General features: G+C 38.4%; 1 protein-coding gene across 2 annotated transcripts in view; it reads left to right on the top strand.

Moving 5' to 3' along the window:
- Positions 1 to 16,222, top strand: part of LOC124868735 (protein sidekick-1-like) — a 421,512-nt gene that overhangs the window by 256,513 nt on the left and 148,777 nt on the right. Inside the window, exon 6 of one of the 2 annotated variants that reach the window (XM_047366264.1) lies at positions 284 to 310. The exons of the other annotated variant lie outside the window; for it this stretch is intronic. Within the exon in view, the coding sequence (XP_047222220.1) occupies positions 284 to 310 (27 nt within the window). The remainder of the gene's footprint in view (positions 1 to 283; positions 311 to 16,222) is intronic. 2 annotated transcript variants of the gene reach the window in all.

Here is a 16,222-nt window from a genome sequence, read left to right as displayed (position 1 = left end):
TGTATTTATTTTTCTGCTTCTCATTGAAAGAGCCTCCTCACCCAGTTTTCCTCTCAAGCTTTTAGATGTCTTTAAGGGTCTGATATGTGAATGCTGGTGTTTCCTCTTTTATTTGCTTATTTTTTAGGTGCATTTGCTATAAGTGCCTTCCTGTTACACCCTGAGGAAATATGACAAATCTAAATTATATCTCCCTCCCATTTTCGTCTTTCTTTAGTACCTATCTGCTCTTTTCTCTAACATAGATTTTTTTTCCATCTCGTTCTCTCTGGCTGACGGACAGTTGGCAAGAAAAACCGGGGGTCAACAGGTAACAGAGCATTTACATTTTCATTTACTCCCCCTGCTTTCTGACTCTGAATCCTTTGTCCTCTATGTATCTAAACAGAAACAAATATTGCTGTGACCCAGTGTGTCTAGCAGAATGTCAGAGCTGAGAGCTTATTAGCTAACAGCATCAAAGAAGGTCACAATGGCAGCAGTAATTGGTACATACTGTAAAAGATGCTCATCCTCTGAAGTTTTTCTGGTTCTACCTCAAGCCTAAACAGTCTCTTGGCAAAACTGTTTGATGTTTTAAATTTTTTGAAGCCTTTCTGAGCTGCATGAGTTTATTATAGTGTCTAAAAGCAAGTATTTTTAGAAAAGGAAAGAAGGAAAAAGAACAAGATTTTCCTCCCCAGGATATATTCATTATTAAGTGGAATGCACCTTAAGTTGTGTGATGTGTAAAATGCAAAAGAAGCACAAAGCTACACAGCCAGGGGAGGATTTTAATTAAGGCTGATGAATTAAAATTGAAGAGTTCAAATGTGCTTAAAAATGTGGCCCGTTTTTAACCACCTTTACCGTCCTGCTTACTGTGGGTAATATAAACAGGTTCCCTTCCAGTCTTGTTTGTCACACCTCCTGTGCCCATACATGTAGATAGGCATTTTTTTGCAGCCCTTTTCTGACAAAGATCAACACTTATAAAGATAGAGAAATGTTGCATCATATTTAAACAACAGGGACACTAGAAATCATTGATTACCAGTAAGACCAGTGGTGTCCAAACCTTTTTAAACCACAGGACATAACCATTTCTTCTCACAATTAGAAACAGCAAATCAAATGAAATTGAAATTGAAACCTGGTTGGGGGTGATGAAATTTTCTCACCAAACCTGACTTTCAACACTTTTGTTTAGAATAAATTTGGACGAGAAATATCGGCAAAAAAAGTCAGAATTTCAGCAGCTTGTCCTTCCGAAATATCAATGAAAAAGATGTCCATGGACGTCGAGTTTAGAGAAATGGTTCTAAATGATGGTCATTACCAAGTCTGTGCTTCACACTGGTAATTCTTTTCCATATTGATACCTGAAAAGTACAGAAAAAAGCAAAATCACCTGCTTTATTAATGTGCTGTTTCTGGGTTCCTCTCCTGGCCTTCATAAAAGTGTAGTTATTATAGTACAGACTACAATTTATAATTATTAGGCATTTAGTTATTATGTCATTAAGATTGCCTTCACCTTTGGGGCTTTAAAGTTTCTGCTTGACAGATTTTTTTATTTGATCATCATTTAAGTGATGATTAAGTGACGCTCACGAAGAGTCTGATCATGTTCTTTTAAATTGAACAAAATGAAACCAAAACATATTTAGGCCAAAGTCAGAATTATACCTTAGAATCTCAAACATCTTCAACTATTCCTTTAGAATTGATTTACTTTTCCTGATAATGACCAGAGAATATGTTATTTAATCCATCAGAATATCCTCACTCTTTACCCGATCCAGCCCTGCTAAAGCTGGGCAGCAATGACACCAGCTTCCCCTCAGTGGAAAAAACCCTGAATCGCATTAGATTCTTCCTGCAGATTTTTTTGGAGTCCAAGGTAGGTCTTTTGAAGTGTGAAATTTGAACAGTAGCTGCAATTGTATCAGCAGCAGGTGAGAACGTAGCCTCCAGGTGTTCAGACAGCGAGCCAAGCACTGAGAGTTTAAGTACTCTGCAACATGAAAAAGGTCTATAGAATATATTGTGCTCTGCCGTAAGAACCATGAGTGTGGTTGCAGACTCAATCTGACTGCTTTGGCTCACAGGGGTCACATTATTCTCCTGCGTCATCCCAATTCCTAGCTAATAAAAGCGTCACAAGAATGTCTTTTACTCACAGAAAGCATTTTAAAAAGACAGATGTACAGTCCCCTCCACACAGTTATTGGCACCCCTGGTAAAATGTGTCAAAGGCTTTAAAATAAAGTCATCTTTCATTGCAGTAGTGTAATCTTACACCGAAGGTTTTAGAAAAACACAGCTGTTAATTTAGAGTACATTTATACAGTGGGGAAAAAAACTTAAAAATAAATGTTTATAGTCAAATCAAAGGTGCCATAATTATTGGAACCATTAACAATTTCTTTAAAATGAAGCATCTAAAATGAAAGATTTTTGTAATTTACCCTTTTCTTTAATTGATGAGAGTGTACTCAAGAACTGGGAATAAGCTGGCTTCAAATTACCCTTCATACTGTTCCTTTGGTTTAAAGTCATTTTAATAAGAAGCCAGACAAAGTGCCAGAAAGACCAGATGTTTCTCTGACTGTATTTAGCACAGAGAAGCTCCCCCTCCCCCACCTCTTTCTAAGCACTGCTGTTCAGCTCTCCAAAAGAAGGTTCCAACACTTTTCCATCAGTTTCATACAAAACAAATCTGGCTTTTTGGGAATTTGTTCTGATTATCCAAATGTACTAAAAATAAATTCCTAGTGGCCCACTTCATACTTCCCCACATCTGTCCTGCTTTACCCTGACTGCTTTCATTAAAGATCAAATGTAAGATTAAAAAGTTATTTAACTGAGAGACAATGGTAAACCAGTTCATAGATTTCAAATAGTTATAGATAGATAACAAACCCTAGCACAAAACTTTATTGATCTTAATTGTGATGTTAAACTATAGTTGTTGCCATCTAGTGGCCCGAAGCGAAAACTACAGGATATTTAAATGGTGTGTGTTTTTCAGAAACAAAAGAAAAAACATGTTTAAAAAAACACCTAATGGAGCCAGGACTGTTTGATCTTTATAAATGTTAACAGGATGACCCTAATCCAGTTGCCCTAAAAAGCAATGAGATGGCCCGCTAGTGCTGGGCAATAAAACGTTTCCAGTAATGTATCAAGAAGCAGAAAACGTCAGGAACAGTTATAAAGGTGCGATGTAAAATTCAAGAAGACTAATAATATATGTCGCCTAACCGGCAGAATGTGAGGCACCCATTATTTAAGCATCTTTTTTCAAGTTGGAGATAGATTGCAAACAGCAGAGTGAAATGGCTTGCATTATTTTCCTGGTTGTATTTCTTCCCTCCTGTGCCAAAAGAAGACAGGTAAGCAAGAAGCAGACACACATGCTGCTAGTTCACTGTAGTGCTGATAGAATGCTGCCTTGTTGTTTCATTTTGAGTTTTGTTCAGCAGCTTAAAAACTTGTCAAATAATGAAGCAGTTATTGGGTCCCCTGGAGATATTAACTCCTGCTCTGCTCACCAGTCCCGCTCCATGTGTTCATCCTGTGACTCTCCTGTTTGTAAGAAGTGATGAAAGAAATACAGAATATTTGGCAGCTGAAGGAAAGGATGCACCTTTCTATTTCCTCTCTTTGTGCTTCCAGTTGCCTGTGTCTGTCTCTCTTTGGGCTTGGATCTGTAACTCTCTGTGTGGCGTGGGATTGTGTGTGAGAGAGCAGCATGTCTTGGCTTGTGTTTTTTTTTATATTGGCAGTCTGAGGCAAGTGTGCTCTGACGATGACACTTAGCTGCCAGCATGCAGCATTAATGAGCACCATGACACGCGAAGAAACACTCACCTCATTTTTCGCGCTCCTGCAGTATTCTCTGGAGAGATCAGCAAATGATCACCTTTTCCTCTCCATTTATTTTTGTGTACTTTGCAAAAAGCACTCTGTAAAATCCTAATTTTCAACACGTAGCTTTCAGATTGCCTTCATCTATCTCTTTATCCTTTCCTTTTTTTTTTTATGAAATTGATTTCTCCCTTCTCTCAAACTTTGTCTTTTTGCTATATAGGTGGTGTCAGTGTGATATGTGTTAGTTGGCTGTGAACCCTGCAGACACATATCTGACAACTCTATTAATACACAGTGAGCTAACCCCAGCCTTCTCCTGTGTGCATTTGCGTGTATGCGTGGATGTATGTGCAGAGATGTGAGTGTGAGTTCAGCCCTTACCCAATCCCTCTGCTCTCGAGGTCTCTGCAGAGATTTGTCTAAAAGGCTTAAAACACACAGATCTGCAGTCACAGAAAGATCATACACGCTCTCTCTCTCTGACACTAGGGAGTTGACTGACAGATTTAATAGAGGAACAAGCTGTAATCTGAGAGAATCCATTCAAAAATGGATTACACTCTAATCTCTGGATGGAATAGCCTTTCATCTCTTCCTGTCTCTTAGTTCATATCTCTGTATTCTGCCCTAAAACTCCACCTATCATCCCTTTTTCAGCTTTAATGTACAGTTTTTCAGTTTCAGGCTGAATGACACAGAATTACACACACCGCCGCCCAGCTGTGTTGCTTTTTCAGCGCTTTACTATAAATCAGCAATGATTGTGTTGATGAGAGAGCATTGTAATGTCGCAGGGCTTTGCAGCCACTTTTGTGTTGAATTTTTAACCACAACTAAGAGCAAGGACACGCATTTACTTACAAAAGGTTTAAATGGATTTTTCCCTCATTTTCCCTCAAGATCTGTTGTTTACATCCAGCTTAAAAAATGTCATAGCAAAAGTTAGTTCTACCATTCTCAATACTCAACGGAAAAATATTTGTTAGTATTACACCAATCAGAATATTGCTCACTTGCTTTTTGCATGTTTTCACAGTATTTTTTATTATTTAGCTTAGTTAATGAGCTCCAAATCTTTGAGTTTGAAAGGCCTCCTTGCCATCACCCTAATCTTTTGCACATGTAGGTAAAATTATTGTTTCTTCCTCCAACAGTTTAGATGAAACTGATTATGGAGGTGCAGAAACCTCCTATATATAACTTTTTACCTGACATTATGAACTAAACTTAATTGCGTTGTATTATACGAGCCATTATGTGATTCTCATGGTACAAAAATCTTAATACCAGGTTAACATTACATGACAAAAATGTCAAACAAGTTTAACACGCATGTTACTAGTGTTGTAATTATGAATACGAATATATTAGTCAGTCAGTCAGTCATTTTCTACCGCTTATTCCATAGTGGGTCGCGGGGAAGCTGGTGCCTATCTCCAGCAGTCTATGGGCAAGAGGCGGGGTACACCCTGGACAGGTTGCCAGTCCATCACAGGGCAAACGAATATATTATTTAATATTTAATGTTAATATTTTAATATTTTATTAAATAATATTTCGGTGTGGTAAGGGTGATTCTGTGAATACCAGCCCAATAAGGCGATGGTATTAGGACAAAATCGAAAGGGATGAGCCAAGCTCTGACATTATTGAACAGCATAAACTCTGCACACACGGAATGAATTCACACAATTTCTTAAAATACAAGAATTTATTAACAAAAATAAGTCAACTCAAAGTCAAACATATTTCAATCAACAAACTCTTTACTATGCTAAAACAATCCAACTAAACTACCAAGCAGAATTAAAGAATAACAAAGACTAATGGACTATGTACAATATAAACAAGTTGATAAAAGATGGTTAAAATCATGACCAAAAGAGTGATGCAATATTACCATGTAATGTTATTTATGTTTGAGAACCAAGGATTATCTTGAAGCATCTGGAAGTGAAGTTAAGTTAGTCTTGGAACTAACTTAGAAAATAATCAGCATACCTTTAGACAACCATTCATAATGCAAGATCAGATATTATTTTAATAAAAGAATATTTTAAGAATGATTTGCTGAATAAAACCAACCTTCTGGATGACCAATTCTCAACAGTGTTTAATTAGCTGCCTTTATTTAGTAAAATAATATTTAAAGATTTATTATTTTGAATAAGAACCAAATCTTTCTGGAGAAATGGGCTTAATGGTGTTTACTTAGTTTTCAAGTTTGGTAAAATAATATTTAGGGAAATATTATTTTACTGGATTGAAAACCAAAAATTTTTTTGGGTAAATGATCTTTAGCAGGCAAGCACGTGTTCTTAGCTGTTAGCAGTTAAAGCTAACAAAAGAAGCTTGTAGCTTATCATCAGAATCAAACACATACCTTTAAAATACCACTAATAAAAGGGTTAAAATGCATACGCATGGACGGCACGTTATGGCCGATCTTCTGTGTTTAAAATCACCCTTTAAATAAAGTTTTTCTTAACTTTAAAACAAACACAAACAGAACACAAACTGAGCACATGTGCTGAGCAGATAATCTGCCAGCACTAAGATGGCTGAGTTTCACACAAACAAAACCAAACTTCATAAAATGAAAAAAATGTTTAGATCATTTCATTCTAAATTACTTCTCTCTGCACAAACCTAACTTCTCAGGTGAACCGTGTTGAGGAAAAGCTGTCCAGGGCGACGAAGTTAGAAGAAACATCCACAGTGAACAAAGGGTTCACTGCAGCTAACCTCCGTAGCTGTGGGGAGGGGCGGCTCGCTCTGTCGGCCGATCGAACTGCACTTTTTAGCTGTAACTACGATGATGCGGTCCCGTTGTCCTTCCTTCAGACCAGGAAAACTGCTCCACTCGGCGTTGTAGAGACAGGGTCTCTGCTGGGAACTCTCTGGAACACAGTTTGCTTCTGTAGACCTCAAAGAGAAAGTCAAGCAATGCTTGTACCTTAATTGCCCCCGTTGATGAATGAATCTACCGGTTACACAAACAGCAATTCATTCGTACTTAACTTAGTGCATATGATCGTGTGATTGTATGACACCTGGATCCAGTTTGAAGAGTTATGTCTGTTTGCCATCAAAGAGACATTAGCGCGCTGTGTCTCTCTGTCCAGACCCCTGGGGACCTGCGTAGAAGAGACAGAATGTAGCAAGAGCTGCGCTTTTATTTGGACAGTGACGTCACGGGAAGTCGGTTACCCATTTTTCCTGGTTGTGCTGGAAATAGGTTAATGCAATTTATTTTGAAAGTTCTAGAAAAGTTCGTACCGGACTTTCATGTTGTAACCATGGCTGTGGTACCGACACTAGTAAGCTTTCCGAATGTAGTTTTATAACAGATAGCTTAGACATTATATCTATTGTGTGTATGAAGACTTATATAGGGGAAGGATTTATTAGGAATTAGTTTCCTTCTTCTGCTTTTTGAACCTGAAATGTTTGAATTTTATTTCTATTCTGCTTTGTTTTAAGCACATGTGTATATTTTTCAGTTGTAAAGCTCGAATGATGTAGTTGTTATTGTACTTTATGCTTGTATTTAATTTCCTTTTTATTAACACTTATTGCCTGTATTTTCTGTATAAATATTTTAGTTATTTATTAATTACATAAATAAATGGGTAATAAAGGTAACACCCCTGTAGTTTCACACAATAGCTTTCCTTACAGCTGAATTTTAGTTTCTTTAAAGTAAGGGAAATGTCTAGGAGACTTCTTTCAGCCAACTGACCATCAGTGCACAGCATCAAGTGGGGGAGGGGCAGTGCTGCATCATTCTATGCTCTATACATTCTGAGAAAACTGTGGTCCCTTCGAAACATTCTCTGTCATCCTATTGAATATTTATTATAAGTTTTGAACCCATAACTGTTTAAAATGTTGGTCTACCTTAAAACTGGTAACTATCCCAAAACTTACTTCCACTTACAGGTGCTTCTCCTTTTCTAAATGACGGATCCAGCTGGGCTTAAACGTTTGGGCTGTCTTTAAAGAATCTTTTTACATGGGAGCCTTTTGGCTGCCACTGCTTAGAAAGCGGATAGTAACAAGCTTATCACACTGTTACATGTTCCCTTCAGTGAAATTAAACAAAAAACAAAAGATTAATTTAGTAATCTCTGCTAAAACAACTTCTCTGAGATGACGTGAAGATGATAGGGAAGACTGGAGAGAAGATAGGCAGTTGGGAAGAAGAGATCCAGACAAGATAAAATGATAGATTTCCCCTGAGAAAGAAGATGTTAGACACGCTGACAGGGAGAAGAGAAGAGTGCAGATCACACAGCCGTATGGCATTTTACTTTTGCCTCTTTTTCTACCAACATGTCTATCACTGGGAGGAAGACCATCTGCACAGTTCCTCCCCTGTTTTTTCCCATCTGCATACACACTCTACTGTATTCTCCAGATCTGAGCTATCTGATTCCTCCACGAAAGTTATCTTTTGTCCCATTAGTGTTTATGCTGTCCAAATTTGTCCATGTTCTCCCCTCAGACACACAGCCCTATAGTTAAAAGGTTGGGTTTATGTCTCCCTGTACTCATTATTTGCTGCTGTTGCTGCCATTAGGGCTGCACTGATGGTTAGTAGTCACTGTCTGACCTCTGCTTCCCACACTGGACAGCTAATGGACACATTGTGATTTTTCTCCTTTGTTCCAACTCTGTCTGTCCATCATTGTTCTGCCTCTTTATGTCTTCCACCCACTTCCTCTGTTCATCTCTACTTCTTCAAGATCACACGTTTAAAACTGACGCCAGCCTTTCAGCGTGATGCTGTCTCTTTCCAATGATATTAAAGGCATCACTTTCTAAAAATATTCCCCTTGAACATGTGTGAAACACCACCGGAACGAAATTAACAGATTTTTATTCACATGTGCAACCAAACTGGTCCCACTCAGAAAATCACAGCGTTTAAAGGTGGACATATGCCAAATCCCCTTTTGTAACTCCTAAATATGCTTTGTTGTGTACTTTAGGTCTGTAGGAGTGCAGAAAAGTTTAATTTAGTCTCTCCAGGTGCTGCGTAGATATCTTTAGCATGGAACAGGTTAACAAGGTCAAGGACTTCCACTCAACCAATTTTGCGTATCCGCCATTTTTATTTATCGATTTTGTAGTCCAAGCTCAAGTATGCTAAAGCTTCATGTGGATAGGTCTACAAATAATGCAAAAATTACAACAAATTTTATTTTAGACATGAATTTATTGTGTGTTGATATGACATTCTGGACATTGTTTTGATAGCAGTAGCGTTGTGCCTTCTGCTGATCTTAGTGCTGTGTGCTTTTAGCTCCTTTAGGACAGAACCGTACTGCTTGTTTTGATTCATTTTATTACATAAACAGCTTGCATTGTTTTTGCCATTTTTCTTTGATGATTTCTGTTATGAAACTACACAAATGGCTAAGAGGGTTAAAGTGCAACGCTCTTTGACCTGGAGGGGGGCGGGATGTGAAGCACCTCAATGACATTTAAAGAGATGGCAACAAAATTAGTTACTCTCATACGCACCTCAGAGCAGGGATAAAAGAGGAGCCCTTTGAGCTCCAATAACAAAGAGTTCAGACCAAAGCGTTGCAGTTCCACTGTATATAGACCACAACTGAATGAAGTGTGACAATGAAGGATTTAAAAGCATGATATAGCCTTTGTACAGTGGAAACCAGTGCTGTGCAAGTTCACCCTCCATAAGAATCACTTTACAGTTTGATTTATACAAATAAAAACAGAAAAGATTTCTTTATAGTTTTATAGTAAAATTCTGAACTAAATTCCTTAAAATGAACACATACATACTTTTGTATCACTTTGTCTTCTACAAGAAAGTTGTTAAACCTTAAAGTGTGAAATTGCACATCAAATAAGCCTTCTGCTCTCTCTCTCTGTTAGCTTCTCGCCTATTGTTAATGCTCGCATATATTGCACTTGCTAAATTCCCATTGAATTTGCTCTTATAGCTACATCCTCCTGTTGTATTGTTGGAAGGGAAACAAATTCGCATAGAAAGTTGATCAACCTATGCCCCTTTTCCATGGGCTCTACTTTCACCAGCTTCACTCCACTCAGCCCATTTTGCGACCATTTTAATTACTGGTTTTTCCAGCCCAGTACTGGATTTTTTGGTACCTTCTAGGCAGCAGGTCCTATTGGGGTTGAGCAGGACTAAAATGTGACGTCAACAGACTGATGTTCAGTGATTGGCTGTGGGCGAGAAATGAGAAGGTGTTCGCCAAGGTACCAAAGGGAATGACAAGCCACGGATGTTACCGCACATGTTGGCAGTGCCAAGAGAAGCTAAAAAAACTCAAGAGTAACACAAAAATATAAGGACCTCAAAGGCTGGAGCGAGTCAAACCAAAAGCCCGGGCAATGGCTCGGATTTATGGACGCCTTTATGGCCATCTTCCCATGAGTGATGGATGAGAGGTCGGTCTGCACTCCGCAACCTCACTCCATGATGGCAAGTGTTTATTTTACTTTGCCAAGCACATGACACTGGAGGTGGGACTTCAAGCCACACCTCCAGCCATCAGGGTTCGTGCTGAGTACAGCGAGGTTGAGTGGAATGAAGCCACACGGTGCTGGAATCTTGAATGGAAAAGAGGTGAAGCAGTTTCTGGGGTTAAACTGCTGCGGACATGTCTGAGTACCCGTGCAACAAGATACAATTGAACCATGGAGGAAAGATGCCCAGTTTAACCAATGATTCTCTGAAAAAGAAAGTAGGTTGTAGGCCTTTTAATGCAGCAACCCATTCCAGTGGTCAGTCTACAGGCTGACACAATAAACCTACAGTAATTATTTAACCCCAGTTGTTTATTTTGTTTTGTTTTGTAATTCAGACAAAACGGTGGTGGTGCAGTATAGAGGCAGTAATCCATTCCTGCCTGTGATTGCTTCTGTTTAGCCTTAGAGAAGTATCAACGTAAACTCCATAGAAATGTCAGAGGTAACGCCCTATAAAAAGAATCTGCTGGGAAACAATCTGTCCTCAAGTTCAAGTGCATGATTCTCTTTTATCTACAACCTTTCTAAACAATCAGGACATTGTTCATTCACATGCAAATAATGTTTTGATATTACCAAAGGTAACACCTTTCTCTGGATATGTCACTGTTTGTTAAAAATCATTTTAAATCAGTTTCAACAGAATGAGGTCATAAATTGACCAAACATTAACAATGTTAGATGGAGTCCTACTGTAACATGATGTAGAAAATTTTACTTTTAGCAGCATGTTACTCACAAATGTTACCAACTGCTTTAGGACTCATGGCCTAGTGTAAAAGTTATTTTACCAGCCCTCAGTACTGCATTTTATCTTCTTTACCCAGAAAATAATCAAAATTAAAAACTACAAAAACAAATATTTCACCTGCTTTTCTTTTTAAGAAAAAGAGGTACTTTGTTGCTAATTATTTTAGTGAACTTTGTAGGCGAGAACTTGGTGAAAACACTAAAAGGAAGACCAACAATAACCCATAAAATGACTTAAGAAAATTAAAATATGTACACTGACTGGCCATTTTATTAGATACGTTCTTCAATTGGGGCTGCACGGTGGTGCAGTTGGTAGCACTGATGCCTTGCAACAAGAAGGTCCTGGGTTTGATTCCCAGCCAGGGGTCTTTCTGCATGGAGTTTGCATGTTGTCCCCGTGCATGCGTGGGTTCTCACCAGGTACTCTGGCTTCCTCCCACAGTCCAAAGACATGCCTGTTAGGTTAATTGGTCACTCTAAATTGCCCTTAGGTGTATGAATGAGTGTGTGCATGGTTGTTGGACTGGCGACCTGTCCAGGGTGTACTCTCGCGCATTGACTGCTGGAGATAGGCACCAGCTTCCCCGCGACCCACTTTGGAATAAGCGGTAGAAAACGACTGACTGACTGACGTTCTTCAGTTGCTTGTTAACAAAAATAAACTGATAACTTAATCACATGGCAGCAGCTCAGTCCATTTAGGCATCTAGACAAGGTGAAAGACGACTTGCAGAAGATCAAACCAACCATCAGAATGAGAAAGACGGGATTGATGTGACTGAATGTGACAGGGTTGTTGGTGCCAGATGGACTTATCTGTGTATTTCTGAAACTTCTGATCTACTGGGATTCTCATGCTCAACCACCTCTTGGGTTCACATAGGTTGGCCCAAACAAAGAAAACATCTAATGGACGACATTTGGATGAACAAAAATGCCCTGTGAAGGTCAAAGGAGAATGGGCAGACTAATTCAGAATGAAAACAACAGGAGCTTGAAAATCCCATTGCTATGACCAGGCTATGCCGAATACAATCTCTGAAACCACAATACGTTGAACATTGAAGCTGATGGGCTACAGCAGGTGGCTTTCCTGTCAGCTACCAACAGAAAACTGATGCTACAATTAACTCAGGCTCACCAACGGTTGTCAAGAACAAATTGGAGAAACGTTGCCTGGGTACAAAGAGTCTCAATTTTTGCTGCAACATTCAAAGAGAAAATAATTCTGTGCAAACAGCATGAAAGCTTTGATTTATTCTGCCTGGCATTAATTGTTCAGTCTGGTGGTGGTGGGGTGATGGTGTTGTTCTGTCTTACACTTTCATCGTTGGAATACCACAGCCTACTAGAGTATCATTTCCATATCATTATGACCACCGTGAACAAATCCTCTGATGGTTTCTTGAACATGACAAGGAGTTCACTGTACTCCAGTGGCCTTCATAGTCACCAGATGGAATCAGAAACTCACTGTGTGATGCTACCATGCCAATGTGTATCCGGGAATGTAAGGGATTGTTTTCAACACTTTATTGAATCAATGCCAAGAACAACCAAGCCATTTCTGAAGGCAAAAGAGGGTCCTAGCGTCTCCTAGCAAGGTGTACCAAATAGAGTGTCTGGTGAGGATTTATAAGCTGCTACCTGATGCAGTTTATTTTCTTTTTCTACTTCGCTCAAGGTAAAATGTTGTGATTCCAAGTTACCACTTTAATGCAATTGAGATGAACTGAATGCAACATAGGTCATATTGAGTGCAAGAGACTATTTTATTTCAGAAACACCAGAACACATTTCAGAGGTGGGACAAAAATGCGAACATGTTGAAGGATTTGAACATAATCAAGACAGATGAGGACGAACAGTGCAGAAGTGTAGGAGGGCTTAATGTAGGTGTGGAATATTATGCTCAGCAAGATATAAATGGAAATATGAGTTAAATATACTACAATTCATGTAATGATAATTAACAGATTATTGTCCTATTTATAATGAAGTAAATCTTGAGAAAATGCTTTGCACATTGTTTTAGATCGCATAGATTCTATTAATGTTTATCATAGTGCTTTTAGTGCAATGAGCCAAACTACAAAGTTGTTCAGGAATTTCAGGAACATTTAAAATAATTTTATAATTTCTTCTGTTTATTCTTAACAGCACAAATAAATCCTGTAATTTAGTAAAATGATTTGCACGCAATCTAATTTATTTGATCTAATTCAACTTAATACTATCAAAGTTATTTTAGGTGATTCGGGGAAACGTCTCACCAGATGTGCTTCTTGCCTTCTGAAGCTGCACTACATCCCAGCAGCTAGATAACAAGAACCTTACTAGATGTATTCACACAAGACTCTTTCTTTATAACTGACACAAAAAATGGCCGATGTACTGAAGAGACAGAAGATAATATTGAAGTACAGGAAATCAGACAGCAGGAACCATTGAAATCCTTACCGAACAAAATATTTCAACTTCAGAACAATTAATTAAACATACTTTTTAATCTTGAATGTATTCTCGTTGATATCACTACTACTACTTCAGCTGTCATGTTAACAGTATTCATTTAGCACATTCTAACTGCATATTGTTGCGGGGGGCTACGGTTCATCCCGTAACCAGTGGGTTGTCGGTTCAAACCCCACCTTTGTCTGTCCATCAAGGTGTCCTTGGGCAAGACACTTCACCCCCCTTGCCTGCTGATGGTGATCAGAGGGTTCGGTGGCGCCGATTGTATGGCAGCCTCTCTTCTGTCAGTCTGCCTCCTACCACAGTCAGTGTGTGAATGGGTGGATGATTGGGTGAATGACTGATTGTAGTGTAAATTGCTTACAAGTGCAAGCCATTTACCATTCATCATGTTGAAAAGTGTTTTTACAAATGAATTAGACAAATATCCACATTTTTCGAATAAACAAAAAAGCCTAGATGTAACCCAACTTACCTCAAATTGTAGTGGTACAATGATACTTCAAATTTTGCGGATACTTTATTCATTTTGCATTGCCAAGTAAGTAAGAAACTTACCAACTTAAGTGAATTTGGCAAAATATACCTTTTAACAGTTAAATTACGACTGAAATTTTATCACAACTTCCCTATGTTAAAACGAAGCTCTTAAAAGCAAATGTACTGTTGTGAAAAACTCACCCAATTAAAGCCTGTCTGTCTTTATTTTACTTATTTGGAACATTTGAATGGATAAATTCCTGTACGTAAATTGAATAAACTCTGAAGACGGAAGAAACAAATGTTTATTTCTACTGTAAAAGTTTATTTAAAGAAATTTGATTTCTGATGAGGAATAAAAAAGGGCACCCCTACATTCATACCCACTTAACTCACACAAACACGTATCAAATTAGGTGTACATGATGAAACCATTGTTACTCAGCATTTTGAAGGAGGTTTGCCATTTTTAAACATATTTTAGCATGATCCTGAGTGTTGCAGTGGGAGTGAACAATAAGATAAGATCGAAAGAGCTGTCTGAGGCCTTCAGAATGAAGAATTTAAAAAGCAATTCCACTGTATGGAAAGTAGTCTACAGGTGCAGGTAATCTACTCATCAAGTAAGATCAACCTGAAAGCAGACTGCAAGACGCTAAAAGAAGTCTCTTAAAACACAAAAAATGTTATGACAGGACCAACAGTTGCTACTGTAGAAGGAAACCGTTGCTCTAAGGTAAACAAGAAGGTCAGACTTCATAGAGAACATACACAAAAATTGACTGATCAGTCTAAAATGTATGTATTTGGACACCGGAACAGAAGACAGAAAATTGTAGCACTTGTGATGGATGGATGGATGGATGGTTCTTTTTAAAATCTTGGTATATCTCATAAATACTTATCTCTCCATATGTATGCATGCAGTCTGTTTGTGTTTTGAAGAAATTAAGAGTGATAGTGACCTGTGTTTTCTGTTATTCCTCCCATATTTCTTGTTAATGATTCAACTGTTGAAAATGAGCCGGAGCATTAGCGAATATAGGTGTCAAGGTAGTTGTGAAAAACACAATTTTTTGTCGCTTTGTGTGTCATTGCCTGCCTGTATTTCTTGTACCAACTTGTCTTATTACACATGTGTATCGAACAGAGACAACCTCTCAGTGCTTTATCTCTGATTAAAAAAAAGAAGAGAGATAGAGATGGGAAGGAGGAATTAAAAGCAGAGTCATTTGCCACCTTTTCCTCCTTCCCTTCAAAGAAAGATCAAAGCTGATTCCCTACCTTCCAGCACCCACCCTTATCTTTCTTTCCACTCAACCCCCATCCTACTGCCTCCATCAGAGCTAGTCTGTTAATTTGTAGTTACTACTCTCTCTTTTTGAAATCTACACATCCATCAGTCGTGCAGCGTGCTCAAGAAGCGATACCTACTCAAAACGTCACTGTTTGAGTTTATCTGATTTCCTTTTTCAGGTGCTTTCTGCTTTTTACTGAGCAAATGTTGGAACTAAATATTTCTAGTAAACAGTTTTTTTCTTATGGAAGGCTATTCCAGCCATAAATCACACACACACTGTACTCCTCCACACATCTATCAGACCATAAATCTCTCTTCACATAAAGCACTGTACTTGTTTTTGTGAACAGTATCATAGTAACTCACGCACACTGCCATGCAATCTCCAGCATGTCAGATAGCAGGTTTCAGAGAATTAGGCTGTGCACACGAGGGAGGAGTCATATTTGAGAGAACAGCAGTTTGAAAGGAGGAGAAAAATGTTGTACTTGGTTTCAGCTCCTCAGTCACAAAGACTCTCATTTCTATCTGGTGTTGTACTTTTAATGGACACAGAGCTTAATGTTCTAATTAGTGGATATGTAGAAAACTCTGTATGGACAACCCCCACTTTAATTTTATAGTGAGGATTAAATTTGCACTTGCATGCCTACAATAACACTTTCTGCAGATGTCAATCTAATGTGCAAAGCAGGAAGAGAAAATCCTTTAAGTAGGTGCATTCATTGGTCCGAAAACACTTCCTTATGTGTTTTATCGAGCTCTTAAGGATTAACTATGCCTTATTGTCCCACAGGGACGTTTATGCCACAAGGTGCCACATCAGACAGTATA

The sequence above is a fragment of the Girardinichthys multiradiatus genome, chromosome 5 (genome assembly GCF_021462225.1).
Source record: "Girardinichthys multiradiatus isolate DD_20200921_A chromosome 5, DD_fGirMul_XY1, whole genome shotgun sequence".
Lineage (NCBI taxonomy): Eukaryota > Metazoa > Chordata > Actinopteri > Cyprinodontiformes > Goodeidae > Girardinichthys > Girardinichthys multiradiatus.
This window is presented reverse-complemented; position numbering and strand designations above follow the sequence as displayed.